The following is a 27,353-nucleotide window of genomic DNA, read 5'->3' as shown; positions in this document are numbered from 1 at the left end:
AAAGCAAAACTGTCAGCAGTATCAACCTTAAGCTGTATGTATGGCCATGCAAGTCATAGAAAGTTGAAGAAAATGATACTTGATGATATCGGCAATCCGACATCTTATTCAGAAAAATACACATTTTTCTTAAAATGGTGAGTAAAAGAAAAAAAAGCAAATGTGTTTCCGTTTTTCAGATTTTTTCTGACAACAAAGGACCAGTGAAATGCAGTTTAAAATGTGTTCCTCCTTCTATAACAATTAGTTTTTATATATCAGACCCAAGGAAATGGGGAAGGGGGTTTAAAAACTGATTTAGATTTGCGATGGCTTATTTATTTTTTCTCCTGCTTTTTATTTAATTTATTTTTTTATTAAGTTTTTATTTACTTAACATACTGTGCCCCCATATAGCCATAAACTATTGTACCTACGCAAGGAATTTCAAAATATAAATACTGTTTTTTCCCTGAATTTCCATGTAACTGGGGTTGGGATATTAGGTCCAGTTATCTTGGAAATTCATCATCCATGACCGCTCATGCTGAAGCGCTGGGAAGAATGACTAGGTGCAGTGAGAGCGGGTCTCATGGTGAACTGTGCTGACCTTAGTGAGATCATCGCTGGTCACTGTGAGAATTCTCCCAGCGATCTGTGATGATCTCACTAAGGTCAACATAGTTCATGGGCCCGCTCTCACTGCAGTGACTCATTCTCCCCAGCTCTTCAGTGTGAGCTGTTGCCTCAAGCCACTGCTCATGCTGATGAGCAAATGTCACGCAGATTGATTATGGCGTGTGACATGCTGGATTCTTTCAATTTTGGACAGGTGAGGGATATTGTTGTTTTTTTATTTTTGTTTCTTTACAGGGGACAATGGCTCCAGGGGATTAGGTATTAAGATAAGTATAATGTGAATTTTTATTTTTTTCTTAATTTTACACTTGATGTAGACAGTGGGGACTGACTACTACTCTCAACATTGTCCCCTATTTTTGCTGATCGCAGGAAGGGCAGGGCCAATTATGTGAACTGTCTTCAGCACCAGGTGCCTGAGAACAGCGCAAACTGTGCCAGTTTTCTCAGGCGCTGGTATGTGTGAATGATAAGCTGGGTAGCAAGATCACTGCACAACAATGACATAAGTGCTATATGGCAAGGCAAAGTAGTTTCCCTGACAATAGAAGCAAATGGCATGGAAAGAGATAAGGTGAGTTTTTGACATTAAAGAGGACCTATCAGTTATGAGAAAAACATAAAAAGAGACAATAGATTATGTATAACTCATAATACTTTTCTCAAATACATGATGTTAGAAAATTAAAAGATTTCTCCAAGTATTATGGAAAAGTAAATTGTTGTGAGACTGTCTTCTTTGTGAGATACCATCTGTTAGAGTGGAGCATATACTATACAGTATCAAAGTGGTGCACTTGTGATCCGGCATGATTTTGTCTGTTTTCTCAACTCACTGGCCTAGTGAATACAATGGGAAAATCTGTTTATCTATTTTTCTTATAAATTCACAGAAAGAGAATCACAAAAACAGCAAAACAATTCACTAACGCTTCCCAATGGGCAGCCATTCAGTGAAATACAAATGGGGATGACATTTGCTCACCTTCCACCAGAAGCCTTACAGAATCACGCCCATTAAAAGTTTTATGTCTAAACCTGTGTGAATGTACAGTATATGTTTTCAGCGCTGCTCCGGTCCTCTACTGGATCATGTGCTGACTATTGGGCAGCACAGAGGCTCAGTGGTTAGCACTGATGGTTTGCACCACTCGCTCTTGGGTTCAAATCCAGCTAAGAACAACAACAAGGAGTTTGCATGTTCTTCCATTGTTTGCATGGCTTTCCCTCAAGCAGTCAGGTTCCCTCCCACACCAAAGACCTGCTGATGATGAATTTAAATTGTGAGCTTCAATAGGAACAGTGATCATGTCTCTTAAGCACTGCAGAATTATATGATGCTATATAAGCAAAGCAGCATAATAATGACTTGAGAAACTCGCTGTTAGGTGCCGAGTTCCTGCCTCTGCACAGGGGGAATCTTGAACCATCTCCGCTGTGGCCTCCCATTCTTCTCCAGCTACAGTGGAGTCTGCTTTGCGGAGACGTCGGTCCCAGCATCTTGCTCAGTTTCTCTTTAGCATGCTGTTTATTTTCTTTTGAGCCAGAATGGCTGTTTTTCGGTTACCATTTTGGATTTTTGGTTTATGATACAGTAAACCACCCGGAGACTTTAAGACTTTAACCCCACGTGTGGAGGAGCAGCTAAGTGAGTCGACTTTCCACAATATATATATATATATATATATATATATATATAAGTTTTGTTTTTATTTCTTCAACATTTGCAAGTCATTGACATGTCTATTGATCCTGTGATAATTTCACAACTTTTCCAGCCTGGTGTTGCAAATACAATGTTTAGGATTATGTGCATATATTTTCAATTATGTTTTCAATGGAGTTCAGGTCCGGAGACTGGGCTGCCCATGATGACAGGGTTTTGATATGGTGATCTCTTAATTTTTGCCATAGCTATATATATATATAATTGTGGACTTGCACAAGTCTGGATCATCCTTGGATACAAATTCAATATATCTGAAGGTGCCTCGTTCATCTTTACAAACAATTATACACAACTACAAACAAGATGGAAATGTCCAGCCTTCATAATGCTCAGGAAACAGATGGGTTCTGTGTCCTAGAGATGAACTTGCTTTTGTCTGACATGTGCATATCAACTCAAGGACAAAAGCAAAAGACCTTGGGAAGATGATGGCGGACGCTGGAAAGATTGTGTCAGTATCCACAGTGTAACGCATACTGTATCAATATGGGCTGAAAGGCCTCTCTGCCAGGAAGAAGCCAGTAATCCAAAAGAAAGCTAAAAAGGCCAGATTAATGTTTGCAAATGCGCACAGGAACAAATACCTTAATTTTTGGAGACATTTAACTTTTTGGGCATAATGATCATCATTACATTTGGAAAATGGAAAAGATTGGAAGTCTGAGATTATCATCCCAACTGTGAAACAGTGGTGGCAGTATCATGTCGTGGGGTTGTTTGCTCCAGGAGGGACTGGTGCAGATCACGAAATAGATGCATCATGAGAAAAGAAGATTATGTGGCAATACTGAAGCAACAGCTCAAGACATCAGCCAGGAAGTGAAAGCTTGGGCGGAAATGGGTCTTCCAAATGGACAATGACCTGAAGCATACTGCCAAAATGGTAACAGAGTGGCTTAAGGATAACAAAGTCAATGATTTGTAGTGGCCATCACAAAGCCCTGATCTCAATCTTATTGAAAATATATGGGCAAAGCTGAAAAGGCAGATGTCAGCAAGGCGACCTACAAACCTGGATCAGTTAGATCAGTTTTTTCAGGGGGAATGGGCCCAAATTCTGAATGGGCCCAAATTCTGACCAACTATTGTGAGAAGGTTGCGGAAGGCTATCCCAAACGTTTAACCCAAGTCATTCAGTTTAAGGGCAATTGTACCAAAAACTAAACTTTTGACTTTGCAGTAATTAATAAAAATGCCTTCAAGCATTCTTTAGCATTATTTTGGTATTTGGCAAATAATAATTATGGTAATCCTAATCAGGAAAGATTTATTCTGATTTCATGTCAGATATTGAGAAAAACATGCAAACTTCTTGTTTCAACTGTATATATATATATAAACAAAATTTATATGTATACAGTACAAATGTGTGTGCGTGTATATATATATATATCATATATATATATATATATATATTTATATATCGATGGTATATTTTATTTGCCATTCTCCATTAATACCTTATCATTGTGAATGTAGCTTTTGTCGAAATTTTGGTGTGTTTTTTACAGATAGCTTGCAATCTAGCAAATTACATCATTTCATTGGTGAGCATGTTGGTATAAAGGAATTCTAGTATAAAGGAATTCACTCAAAACGTTATTGAAAGAGATAAAGAAACCCTTGAATCACATTGTGAAACTCATTTCTTTGTTATTGCCACTGAAATGATACTTTTACATAAATAGCTCTCTCTTCATCCTGCAAGGTGATCACAATGTTTTGTTCTTATAGTCAATGAATCCTAGTCAGACCCCAATGCCAATTTGTACAATACATCAAAGTAAACCTGTAATTAAGTATCTTATTTTTAATCTCAACCACCTTCAAATAGCAGTACAAAAACGGAAGGATTACTTTTAAAACCGATGTTGTATCTTATTGGTAAAATTCTTCAGGCCATTTGTGCCCCGATGACCTATGTTATTGTAATCCAATAGCTTTATTCTATTGTTAGATGGGAGACAGAACAAGATATTTTAAATCCTTTTTTATACCACTGAACAGGTACATCTGTTTTACTGCAGCTTGGTATTATCCTAGGTGTCTAAGTATAAAGCAGAGAGAAAATGTACAAGCATACAAGGATTAGCTTTTCTAAGTTTAATGAAGATGTTTTCCAAAACCTGATAGAAAAGGAAAGTCAAATTCTCAACTTTTGATTTTTGACGAGGCTCCAAACCTTAACACAAAGACTTTGCAGTCTCAATTCTCCTATTTATTTAATATAATGTTTATTTATTAAATCATATTAGATTACATTCACATGTCCGCATTTCACAGTCCATGTACAGACTGCTTTGCTCAAACTGATTGTGTGACTGCTGAGTTGGGCTAAGGGCTCGTTCGCACTTGCAATTAAATCGGACGAATGGAATCCAATTAAAAATCGGATTGCTCTCGTACCAATTTAGTCTTTTGGTTCTGTTCTCAATTGCGTTTTTTTTCCTGCTACGAACGGACAGGAAAAAAATGTGCAATTAGAACCAAGTAAGCATTATATATATATATATATATATATATATATATATATGACTTTTTTTTCCTGATTTCCAGTACACTATGTTAAAACCAATGGTGTTGCTCGAAAATTTCAACTTGTCCAGCAAAATACAAGCCATCACAAGGCCATATTGACCAAAAAAATGAAAAAGTTATGGCTTTGGGAAGAAGAGAAGCAAAAAATGGAAATTCAAAAATGGAAATACCGCTTGTTGTTAAGGGGTTAAAATGTACCAGACTAGCAGAGATTAATCTGGTATCATTAACAGAATATAAGGGCCACAATTCATCAAAGCTATTATGCCAGATTTATTGTATAATAAGCTTAGACAACCTGTAAAATTTTGGTGAAATGCTAGGCTGCACTAAAATTTTGCGAATTTTGGTGCTCTCTAGCCATCTTCGCCCAGCTCCGGCAAAGTGGGCAGAGCTAGAGTGGAATGACGGCATGGCAACCCTCACTTTTCAGATATATGTTATCACGAATTCAGCACTCAACTGGAGTAAGTTTTGTGGAGAGGTTTAGTTTTTTAGATTGGAAATTAAGTAGAATTTTAATTTTTAACAATGTATATTATTTTATCATGACATGGTTTCAAAACATAAAAGGCAAAACTTATAACCGCGTACACACCTATATGGAGATATTGCACTATTTATTGTAAACATGGCATGAACAAACTACTTAAAGGGTTTTGCATAGTAGGATTTTTTTTGCAGCAGGATTGTGCATAGTAACATATGCACAGGTTGTGTGTCAAGTATCAGATTAGCGCCGTTATACTGATTACAATGGTACCTTGGTTGATGAAATCAATCTTGTGGTTGTTTGTTAATCTTTATTTTCAGTTTTGTGTTAATGAGATTCTCGTGCCCTAAGGCAGGGTTCACGTACGCGGTGCTCTGATTAGGTATTCATAATGCAGACTGCTGACAGGTCACAGATCCCTCAGTGACCTGCCCCCTAGATTGCATAATGAATACCATCGGCCATGTGAAAATATCGAGCCTGCTCAATATTTTTCACAGTTTACGGACACGGCCCCCATTGAAAATCAATGGGGCCACAAAAACAACAGAAGCGTGTTTTTGCGGTGCATCGTGGAGACCGTATTTGCGGAACACCATTTTTTTCCTACTTTTTCCCTACTACTCGAATCCAGAAAAACAGCGATCCTGTTTTTGTGGCAGACCGTGAAAATTATGGCAATACGGCCCGCATAAAAGCCTGCAAAATGGGCCGCAAAAAACACTGCAAGTGTAAAAGAAGCCTTAATCCAATTGAGATGCTTTGGCATGACCTTAAAATGGTTGTTCATGCTTGTAAACCCCCCAATGTGACTGAGTTACAAAAATTCTGCAAAGATGAGTGGGCCAAAATCCCTCCAGAGCGTTGTAAAATACTCATTGCCAGTTTTTCCCAAAATAAAGACCTGCATTAAAAAACTGCATTTTGTGTTTACTTGTGTTATCTTAGTCTAATTTGTTTGGTGATCTGAAACATTCAAGTGTGACAAACATGCAAAAGAATAGGAAATCAGGAGGGGGTCAAACAATTTTTCACACAACTGTACATTGGGATTTCCATGTAAATTTCTGAAATGTTTTCACATAAGATCTCCAACAGAACATTTCCTATAAGGTTCTGTCTGGTTTGTGATCCAGCACTTTGTCTTTTTATGTTTTTTTTTTAGTGATGCACAAAAGCACCCATCAGCCACCGTTTTGTGCACCTTAAAAAAAACCAGACACTTCAGAACAGAGGCCAGACGGAGTCCAGTGTAACACTTCTGCCTCATTACAGCGAATGGATCCCATCAGTCATCTAGATCACGTATTTCATAAATTAAGATGGAAATTTTAATATACTTAAAGGGAAGGTGCCACCAGTTTTCTTGTTTGTTTTTTTGTGAAATTAAGCTTAAAATGGTAAATAAAATGTATTAATGCAATGTTTGCACTGTTTGCAAATATGTCTATATGAAAAATATTATATATTTTCTTACAAATATACATATTTACCACTAGGGAGAGCATTTTCCATTTTAGACCTCAAGCAGCTATAGTAAGACTTACCAGCTTTACTGTTAACAGCAAAATTGGGGCAGTAACTGCTGATCGCCATTTCCCTCCCTTTTGGGTGGTCTAATATCCCTGGAGCAAAATGAAGAGCAGCATCACAGGGCAGCACCATTTTGTGTGTGACTGCCCTGTGATCTGCTATCATCAGCAGTTACTGCAGAAGCACAGCTTGTTTACAGAGGAGCAGAACACAGTGGGCTCAGCAGCATGGTGGACCTGAGGAAGAGTGAAGACATGTGGTGTGTATGGAGCAGCATTATCTGAGGGGAGCTGTCTGTGACTCATCCAACAGTAAGATAAGAAGGAGATTCAGGTGTGCAGTGAATGGCCAGGCATTGTGGAGGGAGGGGAGAGATATATTGGTATGGCTGAGAGAGACTGATGGGAGAGCGAGACATGTAGAATGATGAGTGAGACACATATGGAGCATGGTGTGGAGAGTGATACACATGCAATAGCAGGGGTGAGACACATGGTGCGTGATGGGGAGAGAGATACACATGGAATAGCAGGGGTGAGACATGGAGCGTGATGGGGAGAGAGATACACATGGAATAGCAGCTTGAAAAAGCCACTAAGGCGAAACGTACGTTGGAGTCGGAGTCCATGTGGGTCACAGATCATCTTCACACTGGTACTAGTATTTCTCCAAAGATATTTATGCACTTTTTTGGCTTAGTTAGATTATCCATTACAAATGTACATGCACTTTATTGAAATGTAGATAGAAGGCATATTATAGTCGTCTATTTGGTCTTTTTTTCACTTTGGAATATATAATATTTTTTCCAGTATCTTTTATTACATAGTAACATAGTAACATAGTTGGTAAGGCCAAAAAAGATATTTGTCCATCCAGTTCAGCCTATATTCCATCATAATAAATCCCCAGATCTACGTCCTTCTACAGAACCTAATAATTGTATGATACAATATTGTTCTGCTCCAGGAAGACATCCAGGCCTCTCTTGAACCCCTCGACTGAGTTCGCCATCACCACCTCCTCAGGCAAGCAATTCCAGATTCTTACTGCCCTAACAGTAAAGAATCCTCTTCTATGTTGGTGGAAAAACCTTCTCTCCTCCAGACGCAAAGAAAGCCCCCTTGTGCCCGTCTATCTGGGTATTGTAGTTCTCCCATCCCCTTTATTAATTTTGTTGCCCTCCTTTGTACTCTCTCTAGTTCCATTATATCCTTCCTGAGCACCGGTGGCCAAAACTAGACACAGTACTCCATGTGCGGTCTAACTAGGGATTTGTACAGAGGCAGTATAATGCTCTCATCATGTGTATCCAGACCTCTTTTAATGCACCCCATGATCCTGTTTGCCTTGGCAGCTGCTGCCTGACACTGGCTGCTCCAGGTAAGTTTATCATTAACTAGGATCCCCAAGTCCTTCTCCCTGTCAGATTTACCCAGTGGTTTCCCGTTCAGTGTGTAATGGTGATATTGATTCCTTCTTCCCATGTTTATAACCTTACATTTATCATTGTTAAACCTCATCTGCCACCTTTCAGCCCAAGTTTCCAACTTATCCAGATCCATCTGTAGCAGAATACTATCTTCTCTTGTATTAACTGCTTTACATAGTTTTGTATCATCTGCAAATATCAATATTTTACTGTGTAAACCTTCTACCAGATCATTAATGAATATGTTGAAGAGAACAGGTCCCAATACCGACCCCTGCGGTACCCCACTGGTCACAGCGACCCAGTTAGAGACTATACCATTTATAACCACCCTCTGTTTTCTATCACTAAGCCAGTTACTAACCCATTTACACACATTTTCCCCCAGACCAAGCATTCTCATTTTGTGTACCAACCTCTTGTGCGGCACGGTATCAAACGCTTTGGAAAAATCGAGATATACCACGTCCAATGACTCACCGTGGTCCAGCCTATAGCTTACCTCTTCATAAAAACTGATTAGATTGCTTTGACAGGAGCGATTTCTCATAAACCCATGCTGATATGGAGTTAAACAGTTATTCTCATTGAGATAATCCAGAATAACATCCCTCAGAAACCCTTCAAATATTTTACCAACAATAGAGGTTAGACTTACTGGCCTATAATTTCCAGGTTCACTTTTAGAGCCCTTTTTGAATATTGGCACCACATTTGCTATGCACCAGTCCTGCGGAACAGACCCTGTCGCTATAGAGTCCCTAAAAATAAGAAATAATGGTTTATCTATTACATTACTTAGTTCTCTTAGTACTCGTGGGTGTATGCCATCCGGACCCGGAGATTTATCTATTTTAATCTTATTTAGCCGGTTTCGCACCTCTTCTTGGGTTAGATTGGTGACCCTTAAGGTACCTTCACACTAAACAACGCTGCAGCGATCCAGACAACGATCCGGATCGCTGCAGCGCTGCTGTTTGGTCGCTGGAGGCTGTCACACAGACAGCTCTCCAGCGACCAACGATGCCGGTAACCAGGGTAAACATCAGGTTACTAAGCGCAGGGCCGCGCTTAGTAACCCGATGTTTACCCTGGTTACCATCCTAAAAGTAAAAAAAACAAACGCTTCATACTTACCTTCCGCTGTCTGTCCCCGGCGCTGTGCTTCTCTGTACTGGCTGTGAGCACAGCGGCCGGAAAGCACAGCGGTGATGTCACCGCTCTGCTTTCCGGCCGCTGTGCTCACAGTGAGTGCAGGAAAGCACAGCGCCGGGGACAGACAGCGGAAGGTAAGTATGAAGCGTTTTTTTTTTTTACTTTTAGGATGGTAACCAGGGTAAACATCTGGTTACTAAGCGCGGCCCTGCGCTTAGTAACCCGATATTTACCCTGGTTACCAGTGAAGACATCGCTGAATCGGTGTCACACACGCCAATTCAGCGATGTCAGCGGGAGAGCCAGTGACCAAAGAAAGTTCTGGCCTTCTAGCCCCGACCAACGACATCACAGCAGGATTCTGATCGCTGCTGCATGTCAAACTAAATGATATCGCTAGCTAGGACGCTGCAACATCACGGATCGCTAGCGATATTGTTTAGTGTGAAGTTACCTTTAGTATAGGGTTTTCATTGTTTCTTGGGATTTCACCTAGCATTTCATTTTCCACCGTGAATACCGTGGAGAAGAAGGTGTTTAATATGTTAGCTTTTTCCTCGTTATCTACAACCATTCTTTCCTCACTATTTTTTAAGGGGCCTACATTTTCAGTTTTTATTCTTTTACTATTGACATGGTTGAAGAACAGTTTGGGATTAGTTTTACCCTCCTTAGCAATGTGCTTCTCTGTTTCCTTTTTGGCAGCTTTAATTAGTTTTTTAGATAAAGTATTTTTCTCCCTATAGTTTTTTAGAGCTTCAATGGTGCCATCCTGCTTTAGTAGTGCAAATGCTTTCTTTTTACTGTTAATTGCCTGTCTTACTTCTTTGTTTAGCCACATTGGGTTTTTCCTATTTCTAGTCCTTTTATTCCCACAAGGTATAAACCGCTTACACTGCCTATTTAGGATGTTCTTAAACATTTTCCATTTATTATCTGTATTCTTATTTCTGAGGATATTGTCCCAGTCTACCAGATTAAGGGCATCTCTAAGCTGGTCAAACTTTGCCTTCCTAAAGTTCAGTGTTTTTGTGACTCCCTGACAAGTCCCCCTAGTGAAAGACAGGTGAAACTGTACAATATTGTGGTCGCTATTTCCTAGATGCCCGACCACCTGCAGATTTGTTATTCTGTCAGGTCTATTATATTATATTATATGGATCTGGTCTCTGCATTTAATATATATTTTGTAATATGGTGTAGTATTGTTGGTTGTCCTTCTGTTGTACATTTTAATCTTTAATAAAATTTATTTTAAAGTACATTTTTTTCTTTATTGTTGTTTTAGCTGTATGTTCACTTTGATATTGGTTTCATATTTATTGGTGGACATTTTTCACTAGGGTGAATTTTTTGTGTATTGACCTTTCAAAGTGGTTCACATTGTCAACTCGGCAGCAGTGAGATTAGACATTCCTTCGTCCTGGAAAATTACCGTATTTTCCGGCGTATAAGACGACTGGGCGTATAAGACGACCCCCAACTTTTCCAGTTAAAATATAAAATCTTCTCAAAAGTCGGGGGTTGTCTTATATGCCGGGTGTCGTCTTATAGGGTGGGTGCGAAGCAATCTGCGGTCGACGTATATAGTGGGGGGAGTGGTCTCGATGATGAGGTGAGGGAGCGCCTCACCAGGAAGGTGTAAGTGAACCAAACTGTCAGCGTCTGGGATGCCAGGGGTATGCAAAAAAGAGAGAGAGCAATGCTGTGCCTAGAAAAACACTCCTCTTTCACTCATCTGGCTCACCCTTGTATCCTATTATCTCCTTCTCTGCTTCACTTACACCTTCCCGGTGAGGCGCCCCCTCACCTCGTCATTGGTACCGCTCCCCCCACAATATGCGGCGACCGCAGATTACTCCGCATCTGCCCTATAAGACGACACCTGGCGTATAAGATGACACCCGACTTTTGAGAAGATTTTCAGGGGTTAAAAAGTAGTCTTATATGCCAGAAAATACAGTAATTCAGTTTTTCATGTATCTTTGCTGAAGAAGGTTGACACGCCAGATAAGGTGGCTATGCCGTCTACTCCTCCAATTGATGAGGACTGCAAGTTTGGGCAGCACGGTGGCGCAGTGGATAGCACAGCAGCCTTGCAGTGCTGGAGTCCTGGGTTCAAGCCCCACAAAGGACAACATCTGCAAAGAGTTTATATGTTCTCTCCGTGTTTGCATGGGTTTCCTCCGGGTACTCTGGTTTCCTCCCACATTCCAAAGACATACTGATAGGGAATTTTGATTGTGAGCCCCAACGGGGACAGCAACGATAATGTGTGCAACCTGTAAAGCGCTGCGGAATATGTTAGCGCTATATAAAAATAAAGATTATTCTTATTTGAGATTTGGTGCATTCTTGATTCCAGGTGGCATAGAGGAGGGTTACAGTCTCTTGTGTCCTGAAAGGGTTTCGGTCCCGAAGACAATTCCTGGGTGAAAGCTGTGGATGTCTCAGCCTCAAGGTTAACTAAGGCTTTTCGCAGGAGATTTCTGAATAAGGCCCAGCCTAGAGGATCCAGGGGATCCTTGGTAAAGGGGAGGTACTGTTAGAATCTGTTTAGTTTGTTACTATCCACCATTTTCTTGTGGAGTTCTGGCTGCCGGTCTTTTTCCTCTGGTGCTGGGATTGTCTTGGGTCAGGTGTTTGTTTCACTCTTTATTAACCAGCACCTGCCTCCAGTCCTTGCTGGATAACAGTGTTAATCTGCTTGAGCTCTAGCTTGGTGCTTTGCTTTGTGTTCTGTGTGTGTTATTTGTGCAGTGCTGGTACCTCTGGTTCTGCTAGCCTTAGTTTCTGTTTTCTATTGGTTTCTGCTGTCTTCACTGTGTTTTCTACTAGGAGTTGACCCGTATTTGTACCCAGTCCTTAGTTCTTTTAGGGAACCCCTTCCCCTTATCTATAGGTCTTCGCTAGAGATTAACCTAGGATCGTCGGTGGTCTATTCGCAAGGAATGGGTCACCCACTCCATCGTAAGGTTTCAGCCTAGTGCAGGATCAGTTTTCCCCCTTCTACATTATTCCTGTGTTGCAGACCCGTAACATCAATTTCATGCAAATTTACTCTCTAATCTCTACAGAAAACTGAAAATCAGACATTTTCCGCATTATATGGCTTTACATCTTCTTTAAATCTCATCATGCTACAGCCTTGGCATTTTATTAAGATTCATTCTGATAAACCTCTATTGTTTCTGATAGAAATTCTGTAAAGTTGTTTTTTTCTTTTCTTTTGAGACACTTCTTCCTGAGTTCAATATTCACTGTAATAAACTACTAAAATCTATATTGCTCAAGTTAAAACAATCTGCTCATTTAGGCATCAAATTACAGCTACACATTACAATCTATGGAGATGGGATGGATAGGAGGAGGCAGAAGCAGGGTAAACACAACAAATTGGAGAAAAAGATCTCCCTTCCGCTAGTAAGAATTTTAACTCTCCCCTGTGCTGGATTCACAGCTCTACTGCTCAGTACTGCTGTATTATGCCTTCCATGTTGCTGCTAATTTTGAAAATGAAGACAGAAAAATATACATCCTCCATGTTTTGTGTATAGTACATGGCAGACATAAGGATGCTAGCCTCCTGCCACTGAATTAGAAACAATAACAAATTATAGTTTTTTTTTACTTTACACATTTGAAATGGTAAACCTCTCCTTCATGTTTGTTTAAGTTTATTTTATTGTGTCTTCTTTGGTTTCTGATAGAAACAGTTCTGGAAATTGTTCTCTTAACTGCTTGGTAGTTGTGGAAGAAATGTGCGTGCTAAGTAGACTGCTTATTTTTTCCTATGCCAAATGTAGTGCATTATTTCTGTAGCATAAGGAAACATTTGCTACTATACTTCATTAATTAAATTGCTATTTTTGTGGGCAATTCCTTGACACATTACAATGGGTTGATACATGAAATGTGGTGACTGTATTATAAAAAGCAATCATTTAATTTAAAAAATTGATTTTCTATTATAATCTCGCATTTTTTGCATGATAAAGCTTGAACTTTTTTCACATCTGTACTTCCCTTTTCAACAATGCAGTAAACCTAGATCTAGCTGATACTGAAGTGTTGTAGACCAATATAACTCTGCTTTATAATTAGGTCAGACCATTTTTTACCAGTCTGCATTTGTTAGCCATATACATTTTAATATCAAGACACATGCAGATGACAGACCAATCATGCAACATTTATATCCCAAAGTAACAGGCATATTGAACTTGAAAGTGCACCTTATAGTAATGTAGTCATCCTTTGACTAAAGTGAAAGATCCCAGAGATATATATTTTTTTAAGTAGCTAGGTAAAATTAGATATTTAACCTGAGGCTCATGATTCTTCCCATGAATATCAGCTCATGGGGGATTGGTTCATAAGTTTGTTGGAGCAGTTAAACATTCAGAAAAGCTCTATTTAAAGCAGAATAGTTATTTTCCAAGGAAATTTTGGAACTGCTTAAACAGTGGGAGGAGAATAATCAAAATCTTTATATTACATTGTTTGTTGTTTGAAAGGGTTGAAAGTTTTGGCATAATAAAATTTTCTTGCCATTTATCAAAAGTGTCAAGAAAGTAGGAGTCTTAATTATTCAGTGAGGAAAATAAGTATTTGATACACTGCCGATTTTACAAGTTTTCCCACCTACAAACAATGGAGAGGTCTGTAGTTTTTATCATAGGTACACTTCAACTTTGAGAGAAAGAAACGTAAAAAAAATCAGAAAATCACATTGTATGATTTTAAATATTTAAATTACATTTTATTGCACAATATAAGTATTTGATCTACCAACCAGCAAGAATTCTGGCTCTCACAGACCTGTTAGTTTTTCTTTAAGAAGCCCCCCTACTCTGCACTCATTACCTCTATTAATTGCACCTGTTTGATCTCGCTACCTGTATTAAAGAACTCCTGTCCACACAATCAATAAAGCTACAACCTCTTCACAATGGCAGCAAACTATGAGCAGTCTAAGGACACTGGGGACAAAATGACATAATTGTAGACCAGAAAATGGGCACAGGACAATAGGCAAGCAGCTTGGTGAGAAGGTAAATACTGTTGACACAATTATTAGAGAATGGAAGAAACACAAGATGACTGTAAATCTTCCTCAGTCTTGGGCTCCATACTAAATGTCACCTTGTGGGGAAGGATGATTCTGAAAAACGATCAGGAATCAGCCCAGAACTACACTGAAGGACCTGGTCAATGACCTAAGAGAGCTGGGACCACAGTCTGAAATATTACCGTTAGCAACACACAATGCCGTCATGGATTAAAATCCCCCTGGTCCTCCTGCTCTTGCCCATTTCAAGTTTGCCAATGACCATCTGGATGATCCAGAGAAAGCATGGGAGAAGGTTATGTGGTCAGATGAGAAAAAAGTAGAAGTTTTTGTCATCAACTCCCCTCACTGTGTTTGGAGGAAGAAGAAGGATGAGTACAGCAACAAGAACATTGTCCGAACTGTAAAGCATAGTGGGGGAAACATACTTTAGAGATGCTCTTCTGCAAAGGGGACAAGACAGCTGCACCGCATTGAAGGGAAGATGGATGGGGTTATTTATCTAGAGATTTTGTCAAAAAAAAACTCATTTCCTCAGTAAGAGCATTAAAGATGGTCATAGCTGGGTATTCCAGCATGACAATGACCCATAACACACAACCAGGGCATCTAAGGATTGGCTTTGCACCATGATAGTGCATTTGATTCAAGGCCTAGACAGGAAAGCACCTTTGCCTGTTTTTTGGTGTTTTTTTGTAAGAAGCATTTCAAGGTCCTGGAGTGGCCTAGCCAGTCTCTAGACCTGAACTCAATAGAAAATCTTAGTACCGACCTGAAACTCAATGTTGCCCAACGACAGCCCCAAAACCTGAAAGATCTGAAGAATATCTGTATGGCGATGTGGGGCAAAATCCCTGATGCAGTGTGTGCAAACTTGGTCAAGAACTACAAGAAATGTCTGACCTCTGCAATTGCAAACAAAGGTTTCTGTACCAAATATTAAGTTCTGTTTTTCCATTGTATCACATACTTATTTCATGGTTGCTGTACCAAATATTAAGTTCTGTTTTTCTGTTGTATAAAATACTTATTTTAAGCATTAAAATGCAAATTAATTATGTAAAAATCATGCAATGTGATTTTCTGTTTTTTTTTTTAAGATTCTCTATTTTTCCCACTGTACATACAGTGGATACGGAAAGTATTCAGACCCCTTAAAATTTTTCACTCTTTGTTTCATTGCAGCCATTTGGTAAATTCAAAAAAGTTCATTTTTTACTCATGAATGTACAAAAAAACAGATGTAGAAATTTTTGCAAATTTATTAAAAAAGAAAATCTAAAATATCATATGGTCATAAGTATTCAGACCCTTTGCTCAGATATTCATATTTAAGTCACATGCTGTCCATTTCCTTGTGATCCTCCTTGAGATGGTTCTACTCCTTCATTGGAGTTGTGCTGTGTTTAACTAAACTGATAGGACTTGATTTGGAAAGGCACACACCTGTCTATATAAGACCTCACAGCTGACAGTGCATACCAGACTAAATGAGAATCATGAGGTCAAAGAAACTGGCCAAGGAGCTGAGAGACAGAATTGTGGCAAAGCACAGATCTAACCAAGGTTACAAAAGAATTTCTGCAGTACTCAAGATTACTTAGAGCACAGTGACCTCCATAATCCTTAAATGGAAGAAGTTTGGGACCACCAGAAGTCTTCCTAGACCTTGTTGTCCAGCCAAATTGGGCAATCATGGGAATAGAGCCTTGATGAGAGATGTAAAGAAGAACCTCAAGATCACTGTGGCTGAGCTCCAGAGATGCAGTAGGGAGATGAGAGAAAGTTCCATAAAGTCAACTATCACTGCAGCCCTCCACCAGTCAGGCCCTTATGGCAGAGTCGCCCTAAGGAAGCTTCTCCTCAGTACAAGACATATGAAAGCCCGCATAGAGTTCACTAAAAACACAAGAAGGACTCCCAGACTATGATAAATAAGATTCTATGGTCTGATGAGATGAAGATAGACTTTTTTGGTGATAATTCTAAGTGGTATATGTGAAGAAAACCAGGCACTACTCATCACCTTCCCAATACAATCCCAACAGTGAAAATATGGTGGTGGCAGCATCATGCTATGGGGGTGTTTTTCCGCTACAGGGACAACATGATTGGTTGCCATTGAAGGAAACATTAATGCAGCCAAGTACAGAGATATCCTGGATGAAAACCTCTTCCAGAGTGCTCTGGACCTCAGACTTGGCTGAAGGTTCACCTTCCAACAAGACAATGACCCTAAGCACACAGCTAAAATAACCAAGGAGTGGTGGAAGGATTCTGGACTTTCCTCATGCCTGTTCACCCTGATCCAAGATGGAGTCTTGGATCTCGCCCTGTCATGGAACTTTCTGTCTGTCCTGATTATTTAATTCCGGGTCATGTGTTTTAAGTTGCCTGAGTATTTTGTGCTGCAGGCTCCTGAGCTTCTGCCGGTTTGCTGGTGAACTCCCTTCTTCTTCTGCTCACTACTTGGTGGTCTGCCTTTCTCCATTCAGCTACCTCTCGCCTCTGGAACTTCTGTAACGGGCTGCACACCAGTGGAAGTATCTTCTTTGTTTGCAAAACTTTTCCCAGTGTTGTGCCTCTTTGCAGAACCACACCAAGTGAGCAAGATTCAAGTTGTGCTTGTCTCATCCAGAAAAATGTACTCATCTGCTACGCTTAGATAACGCCCCCCCTCTTTTCCCCTCGTCCTCTCTTTCCCAGGACTGCATTCACACAATGCTTCATCTGTGAATTATTGGACTCCTACTAACAAGTACTGGCACATATGTCATCAAGTTTTGCTGGACTTCCTCATTACTGTGTGCATTCGCACTATTACCTTATTGGACTTCCTTGTTTATCTGTTCGCCTCTAAGTCTGCTGTGATTTACTTTATTGTGCTGAGGACCTTGTTACTATTGCAGGAATATCTGTATTATGCTCTGCTTGCTTTTTACTATATAGAGCTGAAGACCTCGTTGCAATTGCAGAAATATCCGTGTCAATTCTGTTTACATTTCTGTTTTGAGTAAAAACATTCTTTGCTGCAACTTTGTTCTCGGACTGGCTTTATCACATGCTATTAGATTCCGTAGTACCCATATAATTATAACAAGTGGCTTCAGAACAACTCTGTGACCATTCTTGACTGGCCCAGCCAGAGACCTGACCTAAACCCAATTGAGCATCTCTGGAGAGACCAGAAAATTGCCGTCCACTAACGTTCACAATCCAACCTGACACAACTGGAGATCTGCAAGGAAAAATGGCAGAGGATCCCCAAATCCAGGTGTGAAAATCTTGTTGCATCATTCCCAAGAAGATCATGGCTGTACTAGCTCAAAAGGGTGCATCTACTCAATACTGAGGAAAGGGTCTTATGACCATATCATATATATGACTTATGATTATGACCATATAATATTTCAGTTTTTCTTTTATAATAAATTAGCAAACATTTCTACATTTCTGTTTTTTTTCAATCACGGGGCGCAGAGTGTACATTAATGAGAAAAAAAAGAACAAAAGATATATATATATATATATATATATATATATATAATTTCCCTCCTACATACTGTATGAACTGCAACACACATTTAACTTAGACTGCCACCCATATAAAAAAATAAATAAAATATATCTACATGTTTATTTATTTATTTTTCACTATACATGGCAGTCATTAGAAGTTTGGTCCAGTTTATTTGGCAGAGGGAAAATAGAATAGAAAATAATATTACTATTTATATTCTCTATCGGCAGAAGTAACTATCATACTTACAATCATGACATGTGGCTCCAGTGTATCCAGTTCCTTCACAGTTGCAAGTTATGGTGTCCCACGTCTGAGTGCACTTGCCTCCATGTTCACAATTATTAGGGACACATCTGTCAAAGAAGATAGATAAAATAGGAGAAAAATAAGATAAATAAGATATAAATTAGTATTTTAAGTGACTGCATTTCAAGCTGCCCATGTAGTTTATTAGAGAAAATACCTTTGGCAGTTTTTATACACAGTAGTAATTAATCCTCATTAGCACAAAGAGATCGTAATGAAATGTGACGGTATATGCCAATTGCACAAAAGGTGAGGCATGGCAAGGCTAATAACAGCCCTCTTAATTCGAGAAGCACATCAGGGCACAGGCTGATGGGCTAGATTAGCTTCTCCAAACTCCATAATTGGCAGAAACACAAGTGCAGACGTTAGAAAAGAACAAGAAGAGACATGTTTGTGAACCTTTTCTGTTCAATGGTTGGGCCCGAGACTTGTAAGATATCAGGCAAGTTTAACAGCGTACAGAGAGATTGCAATGATGTTCAGAGGCTACTTCTCATCAGTAAGAAGGTAATGAGGTGGCTGTGTGCCTGCTGGCTTTAACAGAATATAATCAGCCTGCATTGCAAAGCATGGGCATTGGGCTAAGGAAAAAAAAAGGCATTAAACAGCAAATCTTATAACAGAAGTTGGAATGATTCAATCTCTGATACTTTCTTCCTTTTCAAGTTCATTCATGCCAGCCGCAGGCACGGACTCCTCATACAGAATTTAAGAAAGAAAATACAGAGCTATAAACCTGGAGAGAGAAGCTGCCCATAAATCACACCTGTTACAATTGTTAATGGTGGTGTGCTTAGAGTCTACTGCACACATTACATTATATGAAGACCTGTCTATAGGAAACACCAATATTTGTTGTAATTCCTTGCTTAATTTGGAAGGGAGCATCTCAGGTATTTTATTTTCATTTTGCCAAATAAGTTTTTCCAAGAAAAAATTAAGGTGAAAGAAAATTTAATTAGAACATTTTTTACCTTAACAAATATAGTAAGCCCAGTTGTTTGCAATTGCTGGTGACCTCTCGATCCAAGGTCCAAGGTCCTTCATTCCTGTTTTTTGCTATAGCTTATTCTATTCCGGCATATGACCGGAGCAATGTGTAACGGCGACTGGCCTGGCTTTGTAATAAGCACTAAATAACATGAGCAGGGAGCAGGAAAGGTAGGAAATTCTACCAGAATCGCTGGAAAGTTTCCAAGCCGTTGGCTCAGGTCAAACAAATAGAAATAGAAGCAGCACTCCAGGATGATTTGGATCAACAGATCAAGGCACTTTGGCTAACACAACTATATCGGTAAGTTAACCCTGCTGTTCTGTTCGGGTCATAGTGACCCAAAAAGACTTTTTGCGGCCCTGTAGATTTTTTTCTGTAAGTCTCTAAAACTTGAGACTCCTTGACTTTTCCTCATTTGGGGGGACCTACCTATGAGTATTTTTCTTTTTTTTTTTTCGTTTACTTTTTGCTACACGCAAAAAGTTACACTTTTTGTGTTCGGGTCATAGTGACCTGACATCGTTTTTTACAGCTGTGAGGCCATATTTTTAGTGAAATAAAGGAGTTATAACCTCAGTTGGGTCTATTTATTGCATCTACTATTGTATATCAATTGATTTATTTCCTAAATTATTTCAATGGGGTCGTACACGCACTCTACCGATGGTATGCATTGAGATCTGCGCACCATAAAAATGGCTTTATATTGATTATTTTTGGTGCGCAGTCTATTCTAAAATGTAGAGTGCATCCGGAGAGATCACTAGGTGTGCACCACACGTGTATACTATGAGCAGAACGGACTGCTCAGAACGCGCTGTCTAAGACGTTTTTTTTTGTAAAGCTGAGCTGTAAAGTCTTGCAAATAATTTTTTTTTGATAAGTAAGTCTGTCTTCCTGGCTTATCTGCCTGTTTTCAGAAGGGTTCTTATCTTCTCTGCTCTTATCAGTACACATATGCTAGCCCAGACATGTTACCTTTCAGTTTCTTTGGAGAGCAGCTGTGTGCTTCTACCCCCATGGCCTCTTCCGGCATCAAAAGAAAAAGATGCAGCTATTGCCCTTCTACTTGTGACAACAAGACGAGTATAACATGTTCTGGCTGTGAAACATTTCTATGCAAAAATCATGTGTATTGTTTTTCATGCAAGAATCCGTAAATTTATATGATCATGTAAATATATTCACATTGTAATGTTTATTATCTTTAATTTTTATCACAAAATGTTTGATTTGATTGTTTTGTTTTTGTTTTTTTACAAAATATGTGTAGTTTTCTATTTTTGTTTTGCTCATTGGATGGATCTGTTTTTTCAGAATAAAAAAAAAAAAAAAGATTTCTAGTTCATTTTTCTTTTTTTTTTTTACTACCAAACATGTTCACAAACAGTCTAGTAACCAAAAAGTATAAAAAAAATGGAGTTAGAGTGTCTAAAATCAAGGTTTAATAAGCCGGGTCATAGTGACCTGGAACACTACAAGTGTATAGTAAATGCGAACAAAACAGCAGGGTTAAGCCCCCTATTAATTAGTTGTAAGGCCGTAGAATAAAAAAAAAATAATTTCCTTTGTTTTGCAATTTATTTTTTAACATTTTTCTTAAGGTGGCAGTAAATCTTCATTTGGCTAACAGCTAGCTCTCCCAACTCTTATGCATAAAAATTAGGCCCTACCAAGCATTTGTGTGATGGCTAGATATAGAGGAGAAAGTCACTGTCACAGCTCTGAAAATTGCTTATCACTTGATGAATAAAAGGGTTGGGTGATTTACAGGGGCATATTAAAGTTTGGGCACACTTGGTCAAAATTACTGTTTTTGCGACCAGTTAAGCAAATTGAAGATGAAATGATCTCTAAAAGGACTGAAGTTAAAGATTTCCTTTGTATCTTAGGTAAAAAAATATATAATGTCATCTTTTGCATTTCAAAAATTACAAAAAGGAAAATGGGCCTATGCAAAACTTTGGGCACCCTTGGAAATTTTGTGTGCTCAGATAACTTTGACCTGGGTTTCAGACCTCACTTAGCCTGTTAGGGTTATATTTTGTTCACTATCATCATTAAGAAAGGTCAGAGGATGCAAATTTCTCAGCTTTATAAAAACCCAGCATCCTCTAACCTTGTGCCAAAAGCAGCAGCCATGGGTTCTTCTAAGCAGTTGCCCACCACTCTGAAAATGAAAATGTTGGAGACCCACAAAGGAGGACAATGCCATAAGAAGATAGCAAAGCATTTTTAAGTTGCCCTTACCTCAGCTAGAAATGTAATTAAGAAATAGCAATTACCAAGAATAGAGCCGGTCAAGATAAGGTCTGGTAGACCAAGCAAAATTTCAGTGAGAGCTGCTCACAGGATTGCTAGAGAGGCAAATCAAATCCCTCGATTGACTGGAAATGACCTTCAGAAAGATTTAGCAGACTTTAGAATTGTGTTTCCTTGGTCTACTGTTCAGAGACGCCTGCACAAATATGGCCTTCATGGCATGGAAAAGTCATACAAAAAGAACATCTACATAAGCCTTATGCATTTTGGAGACAAGTCCTGTGGACCGATGAGGTTAAACCTTTTCACCCATCGGACTGTATAGTACATCCGATGGCAGATCCCCTGCCTTGACGCTGGCTCTGGCGGAGAGCCCACATCAAAGCCGGGACATGTCAGCTGTTTTGTACAGCTAACATGCACCTACAATAGCGGTAGGTGGAATTGCGATCCATTCGCAGCTATTAACTAGTTAAATGCTGCTGTCAAATGCTGACAGCAGCATTTATCAAGCACTTCTGACCATACGGCTGGAAATGCGTGCACCGGTGACCTCCGTCACGTGATCGGGGGTCATCGGTGCATTGGGATAACAACCAGAGGTCTCCTGCAGACCTCTATGGTTGCTGATGACAGATTGCTGTGAGTGCCACGCTGTGGTCGGCGCTCATACCAATGCTGTACTTCTACTACACAGGAGCGATCTGAGTATCGCTGCTATGTAGCAGAGCCGATCAGGCTATGCCAGCTTCTAGCTTCCCATAGAGGCTATTCAAGCATGGCAAAAGTAAAACAATGTTTTAAAAAATATGAAAAAAAAAATAAAAATAAAAATTCAAATTATCCCCTTCTGCCCCAATCAAAATAAAACAATAAAAAAATTAAATCTACACATATTTGGTATCACCATGTTCAGAATTGCCCGATCTATCAATAAAAAAAAGAATTAACCTGATCGCTAAACGGCGTAGGAAGAAAAAAAAGGACCTGGACATTTTTGGTGTTTATGAACTCATAATGAACTGGAGAATCATAATGGCAGGTTAGTTTTAGCATTTAGTGAACCTAGCAAAAAGGCCAAACAAAAAACAAGTGTGGGATTGCATTTTTTGTCAATTTCACCGCACTTGGATTTTTTTCTCGTTTTCTAGTACATGACATGGTAAAACCAATGGTGTCGTTCAAAAGTACAACTCATCCTGCAAAAAATAATCCCTCACATGGCTATATTGACAGAAAAATAAAAAGTTATGGCTCTGGGAAGGAGGGGAGCAAAAAACAAAAACGCAAAACCGAAAAAAGCTCCGGCGGTTAAGGGGTTAAAATAGAATTATTGGCCCACAATGATCAAAGGTGTTTGAGGAGGTTAAAGAGCACAGAATTTCAGGAAAAGAACACCTTACGAACCATTAAGCATAGAGGTGGATCCATCATGCTTTGGGGTTGTATTCCAACCAATGGCTCCAGGAAAATTTCACGAGTAGAGGGAAGAATGGATTAAATGAAATTTCAACAATTTTTTGATGCAAGCAGGACAACATCTGTAGAAAAGCTAAAGTTGAAAAAATGATGTCTTCTACAAATGGATAATGATAGTAATCACACATATAAATTCACAATAGACTATCCCAAAAGGCGCAAGCTGAAGGTTTTACAATGACCATCACAGTCCCCTGATCTGAACTTCATTGAAAATCTGTGGCTAGATCTCAAAATAGCAGTGCCTGAAAGATGACCCAGGAATCTCAAAGAACTGGAAAAATTTTCCAAGGAAGAATGGATAAAAATCCCTCAAACAAAACTTCAAGACTCTTATCTGACTACTAAAAGCTTTTACATGGTGTGATACTTTTAAAAGGAGGTTTTACTGAGTGCTAACCATGCAGGGGACCCAAAGATTAGCATTGGCCCATTTTCCTTTTTGGAATTTTTAAAATGTAACAGTTGACAATATATATGTATATATATATATATATATATATATATATATATATATATATATATATATATATATATATATATACATATATATTTTTTGTGCCTAAAATGCAAAGGAAATGTGTTATCTTTAACTTTAGGTATTTTAGGGATCACTTAATCTTCAACTTGCTCAACTGTTCACAATAACAGTAATTTTGACCAGGGATCCCAAAACAATTACGTGCCACTGTATTTTAAAATGCTGGACTTTTACCCAGGGCTGTATTATTAAGAACGCTGATTAGACTGAAGCCCTACAGATACTAAGGGTCCTTTGTGTTTTTTAATTTGTTGGTGATGCACTTTGGGGTTCCAATGGATAATACACGTTCCATAGTCATAGAGAAAGAGAGATTTTCTAGTTCCAAAGTGTGTGTCCCCATTGATTTCAATGGAGTTTGGGTTCAGGTTCAAGTTTGGGTACAGTTCTTGAACCTGAACTGAACTTTGGACTAAAGTTCGGTCAGGAACCAGAACTCGAACTTCCATGGGTCTGCTCATCCATATTCATACAAATTAGATTTTTTCATATTAAAGTTGTGGTGCATAGAGGAATCACATGTAATGATTGCAAAAATATGCATTTCAGCGTTATGTTTTTGGTTTTCTTTTCACACATGTACCACTATAGTGTACCACTATTTTAATGTGATAAAGTATTTACTTTAGCCTCTGGCTTTTCTAGCTAGACTTTGGCTATATTGTACATCTTAAAAAGAATCTGTATATGCACTCAATGTGGGGAGATTTATCATCAGTGGTACTTTTCTGGAGTCTGTGTTGCCATTGTTTGTGCCAACTTTGGTGAAATTTCTAGCATGATGTTTGATACAGTTTAAATATGACACTTCTGCTTAGAGATGTTTCACCATTTTTTTCACCACCTTCTTACTCATGTAAGTTTTGAGACTTATATGACTTTTTAAAGCATCTTAAAAAATTCAACAATCAGGAGTAGACCTATTTGCATAGGTAGCCATGTCTAACTCGTTCACCCTCTCCGTCACGTACATATGTAAAAATTGTAATGAGTGGCATAAGATTTCAAAAAGTTGCACATTTTTGACAAAATTAATCTTTTGTCAAAGCAGAAAAGACTTGCATTTTGTACATAAAAGTTCTACTCTTTTCATCTCTGTTTGACATGGTTGCACCAGAGAGGCAATTAGATGTTATCTATCTAGATGTTATTGAAGTGCAGGTTTTTGCTTTTGTCTGGACTATTGCTGCATAATTAGCTGTAGTTGGAGGCGAAAGTTATTAAAAAATATTGTATTTCTACAAATTTGCCTTTGGGACACAAATATTTTTGTTGCTTCTTTTTTTGTTATTCTCCATGGCCTTATTATTTCATGCACCAATTTTGAAAATAATCCATGCCAGATATGTATTACAAAACTATTTCAAAATTAATAAAAGTTATGATTCAAAAGACAACATTGTACTTTAACCTTAATGACCAAGCCAGTTTTTACAATTCTGACCACTGGAACTAAAACTCTGGAACGCTTCAACGGATCAAACTGATTCTGAGATTGTTTTTTCATGACATTTTGTACTTCATAAGAGTAGTACAATTTCTTCGTTATGATTTGCGTTTATTTATTAACAAAAAAATGAAAATGTGGCAAATTTTTTGAAAATGTTGCCATTTTCAAACTTTTAATTATGTTGCCCTTAAATCAGTTTTGGAAACAATTTTTATTTGTAAGGAAGCTAAAAGGGTTAAAAGTCAACCAGCAATTTCTCATTTTTCAAACAAAAGTTACAAAACCATTTTTAGGGACAACATTACATTTGAAGTGACTTCTATATGACAGAAAATACCCCAAAGTGACACCATTCTAAAAACTGCACCCCTTCAGTTGCTTCACTGAAGCAATGTGGAAGGGGTTGCACAAAGATGAACATTAACATTTTTTTCACCAAAAAGTTACTTTAGAAGGAAGGAAAAGTGATGCATAATTGTGCCATTGCTGGAAGCAGGCGCGGGATCCCGAGACCAACACTCCATGGCACAGAGTAGTTTGATGCTGATGCTGATGGGAGGGGGCTGGTATGATAGTGAAGACTAGAGGCAGAGCTTTCTTTCAAGTACAGCATGCCCCAGAGCCTGGAAGAAGTCATTACCATTACAGAATAAAAGAGGATTTTTCCACCAGAACTCTGCTGATATGAGACATACAGGTATTAATTTATTTATTTTACTCACTTATGTGACACCATTAATTCCACTATGAAGACATTATCACTGCCCCTATTGGGGCTCACAATCTAAATTTCCTATCAGTATGTCTTTGGAGTGTGGGAGAAAACCAGAGAATCCAGAGAAAACCTACACAAGTACAGGGATACCATACAAACTCCTTGCAGAAGTATGACCGTTTTTACCATTGTATCACCTGTATGCCCATATTAATATGTTAAAACATCCTAGGGGATGACAGATTCCCTTTATGTTTTACCCATGAAAACCCAATTACTTTACTTAGATATGGTGTTTAGGTTTTCATATGGTGAAACCCAAATTTTGGTAATTTATCTGCCATTTTTATGTACTGTAGACTTGATTTTTTTTTCTGTGGATCATTGTCTTGATCACGCAAATAGGATGTTTTTTTTTTATTACAGGAATCATGCATGCAAGGATAGACCCACCTTTCCGACAAGCCTACAACCTGCAGTGATCCTCAGGCTACTGAACCTCTGCATGACCAGCTCTACCCTCTCCTAGTGTATCCTCACCCATCCCCTGTAGACTGTGAGCCCTTGAGGGCAGGGTTCTCTCTCCTCCTGTACTAGTGTGTGCCTTGTGTTACTCATGTTTATTGTACTTGTCTAAATTTTCCCCGTTCACATGTAAAGCGCCATGGAATAAATGGCGTTATAAAAATATATAATAATAATAATAATAATAAATAGCCAAACATACAAGGATAGGGGATAAGGAGCCATGCATACCAGGACAGTGACAGGGGAGCCATGCATACAAGGACAGGGACGGAGGAGCCATGCATACAACGGCAGGGATGGGGCAGCCATGAATACAATGACAGGGATGGAGGAGCCATGCAAACAATGACAGGGATGGAGGAGCCATGCATACAATGACAGGGAACGGGGAGCCATGCGTATAATGACAGGAATGGGAGAGCCATGCATACCAGGTGTGACACTAGTCACTACTCATGGACAGGCCATGAGGCAGAAGAGTCAGATGTTCCGTGGTCAATACCGAGAGAGTACATAGATTACCAAGGGAAGAGACAAAGGCATAAGTCAGGAAACAGTCCAGGGTAAATTGCAAGAAACAACAGAGCAAAAGCTGAAGAACAAGACAAAGGGGTAATCAGAACATTGTGCAAAGGGTCAGGCAGCAGAAGATCAGAACTCAGAGCAACAGAATCAGGCTAACACTCACCAGTAAGCACAAACTACATCTGGCAGGGATCATGGGCAGACAGCTCAGTTAAATAGCTATGCGATTACCAGAACACTGAACACCTGCAGAAAGTCCCACGCACCCCAGTCCTAAATTGGACAGCAGAGCTGTCAATCAAAACACCAAAAGGCTAGCACGCTCATCACAGTATTGACCAACCAAGCTGTCAGTCAAGACACAGACAGCTCAAGACAGTTTCCATAGAACAGCCTAGCAATTATTCACTGAGCGGAGGAGTCATGACTGTACCCCTCCTCTAGGGGGCCACTGAACC

At 39.0% G+C, this 27,353-nt stretch overlaps 1 protein-coding gene across 1 annotated transcript in view; it reads right to left on the bottom strand.

Annotated features, from left to right (window-relative positions):
* The window catches only part of LOC138642148 (contactin-associated protein-like 2), a 313,870-nt gene that overhangs the window by 127,844 nt on the left and 158,673 nt on the right, over positions 1-27,353 (bottom strand). The window contains exon 2 of the mRNA XM_069730103.1: positions 18,339-18,445. Coding sequence (XP_069586204.1) covers positions 18,339-18,445 — 107 coding nt within the window. The remainder of the gene's footprint in view (positions 1-18,338; positions 18,446-27,353) is intronic.

This window comes from Ranitomeya imitator, chromosome 6, assembly GCF_032444005.1.
Source record: "Ranitomeya imitator isolate aRanImi1 chromosome 6, aRanImi1.pri, whole genome shotgun sequence".
Lineage (NCBI taxonomy): Eukaryota > Metazoa > Chordata > Amphibia > Anura > Dendrobatidae > Ranitomeya > Ranitomeya imitator.
The sequence above is the reverse complement of the archived record's forward strand: the minus strand, read 5'-3'. Positions and strand labels throughout refer to the sequence as shown.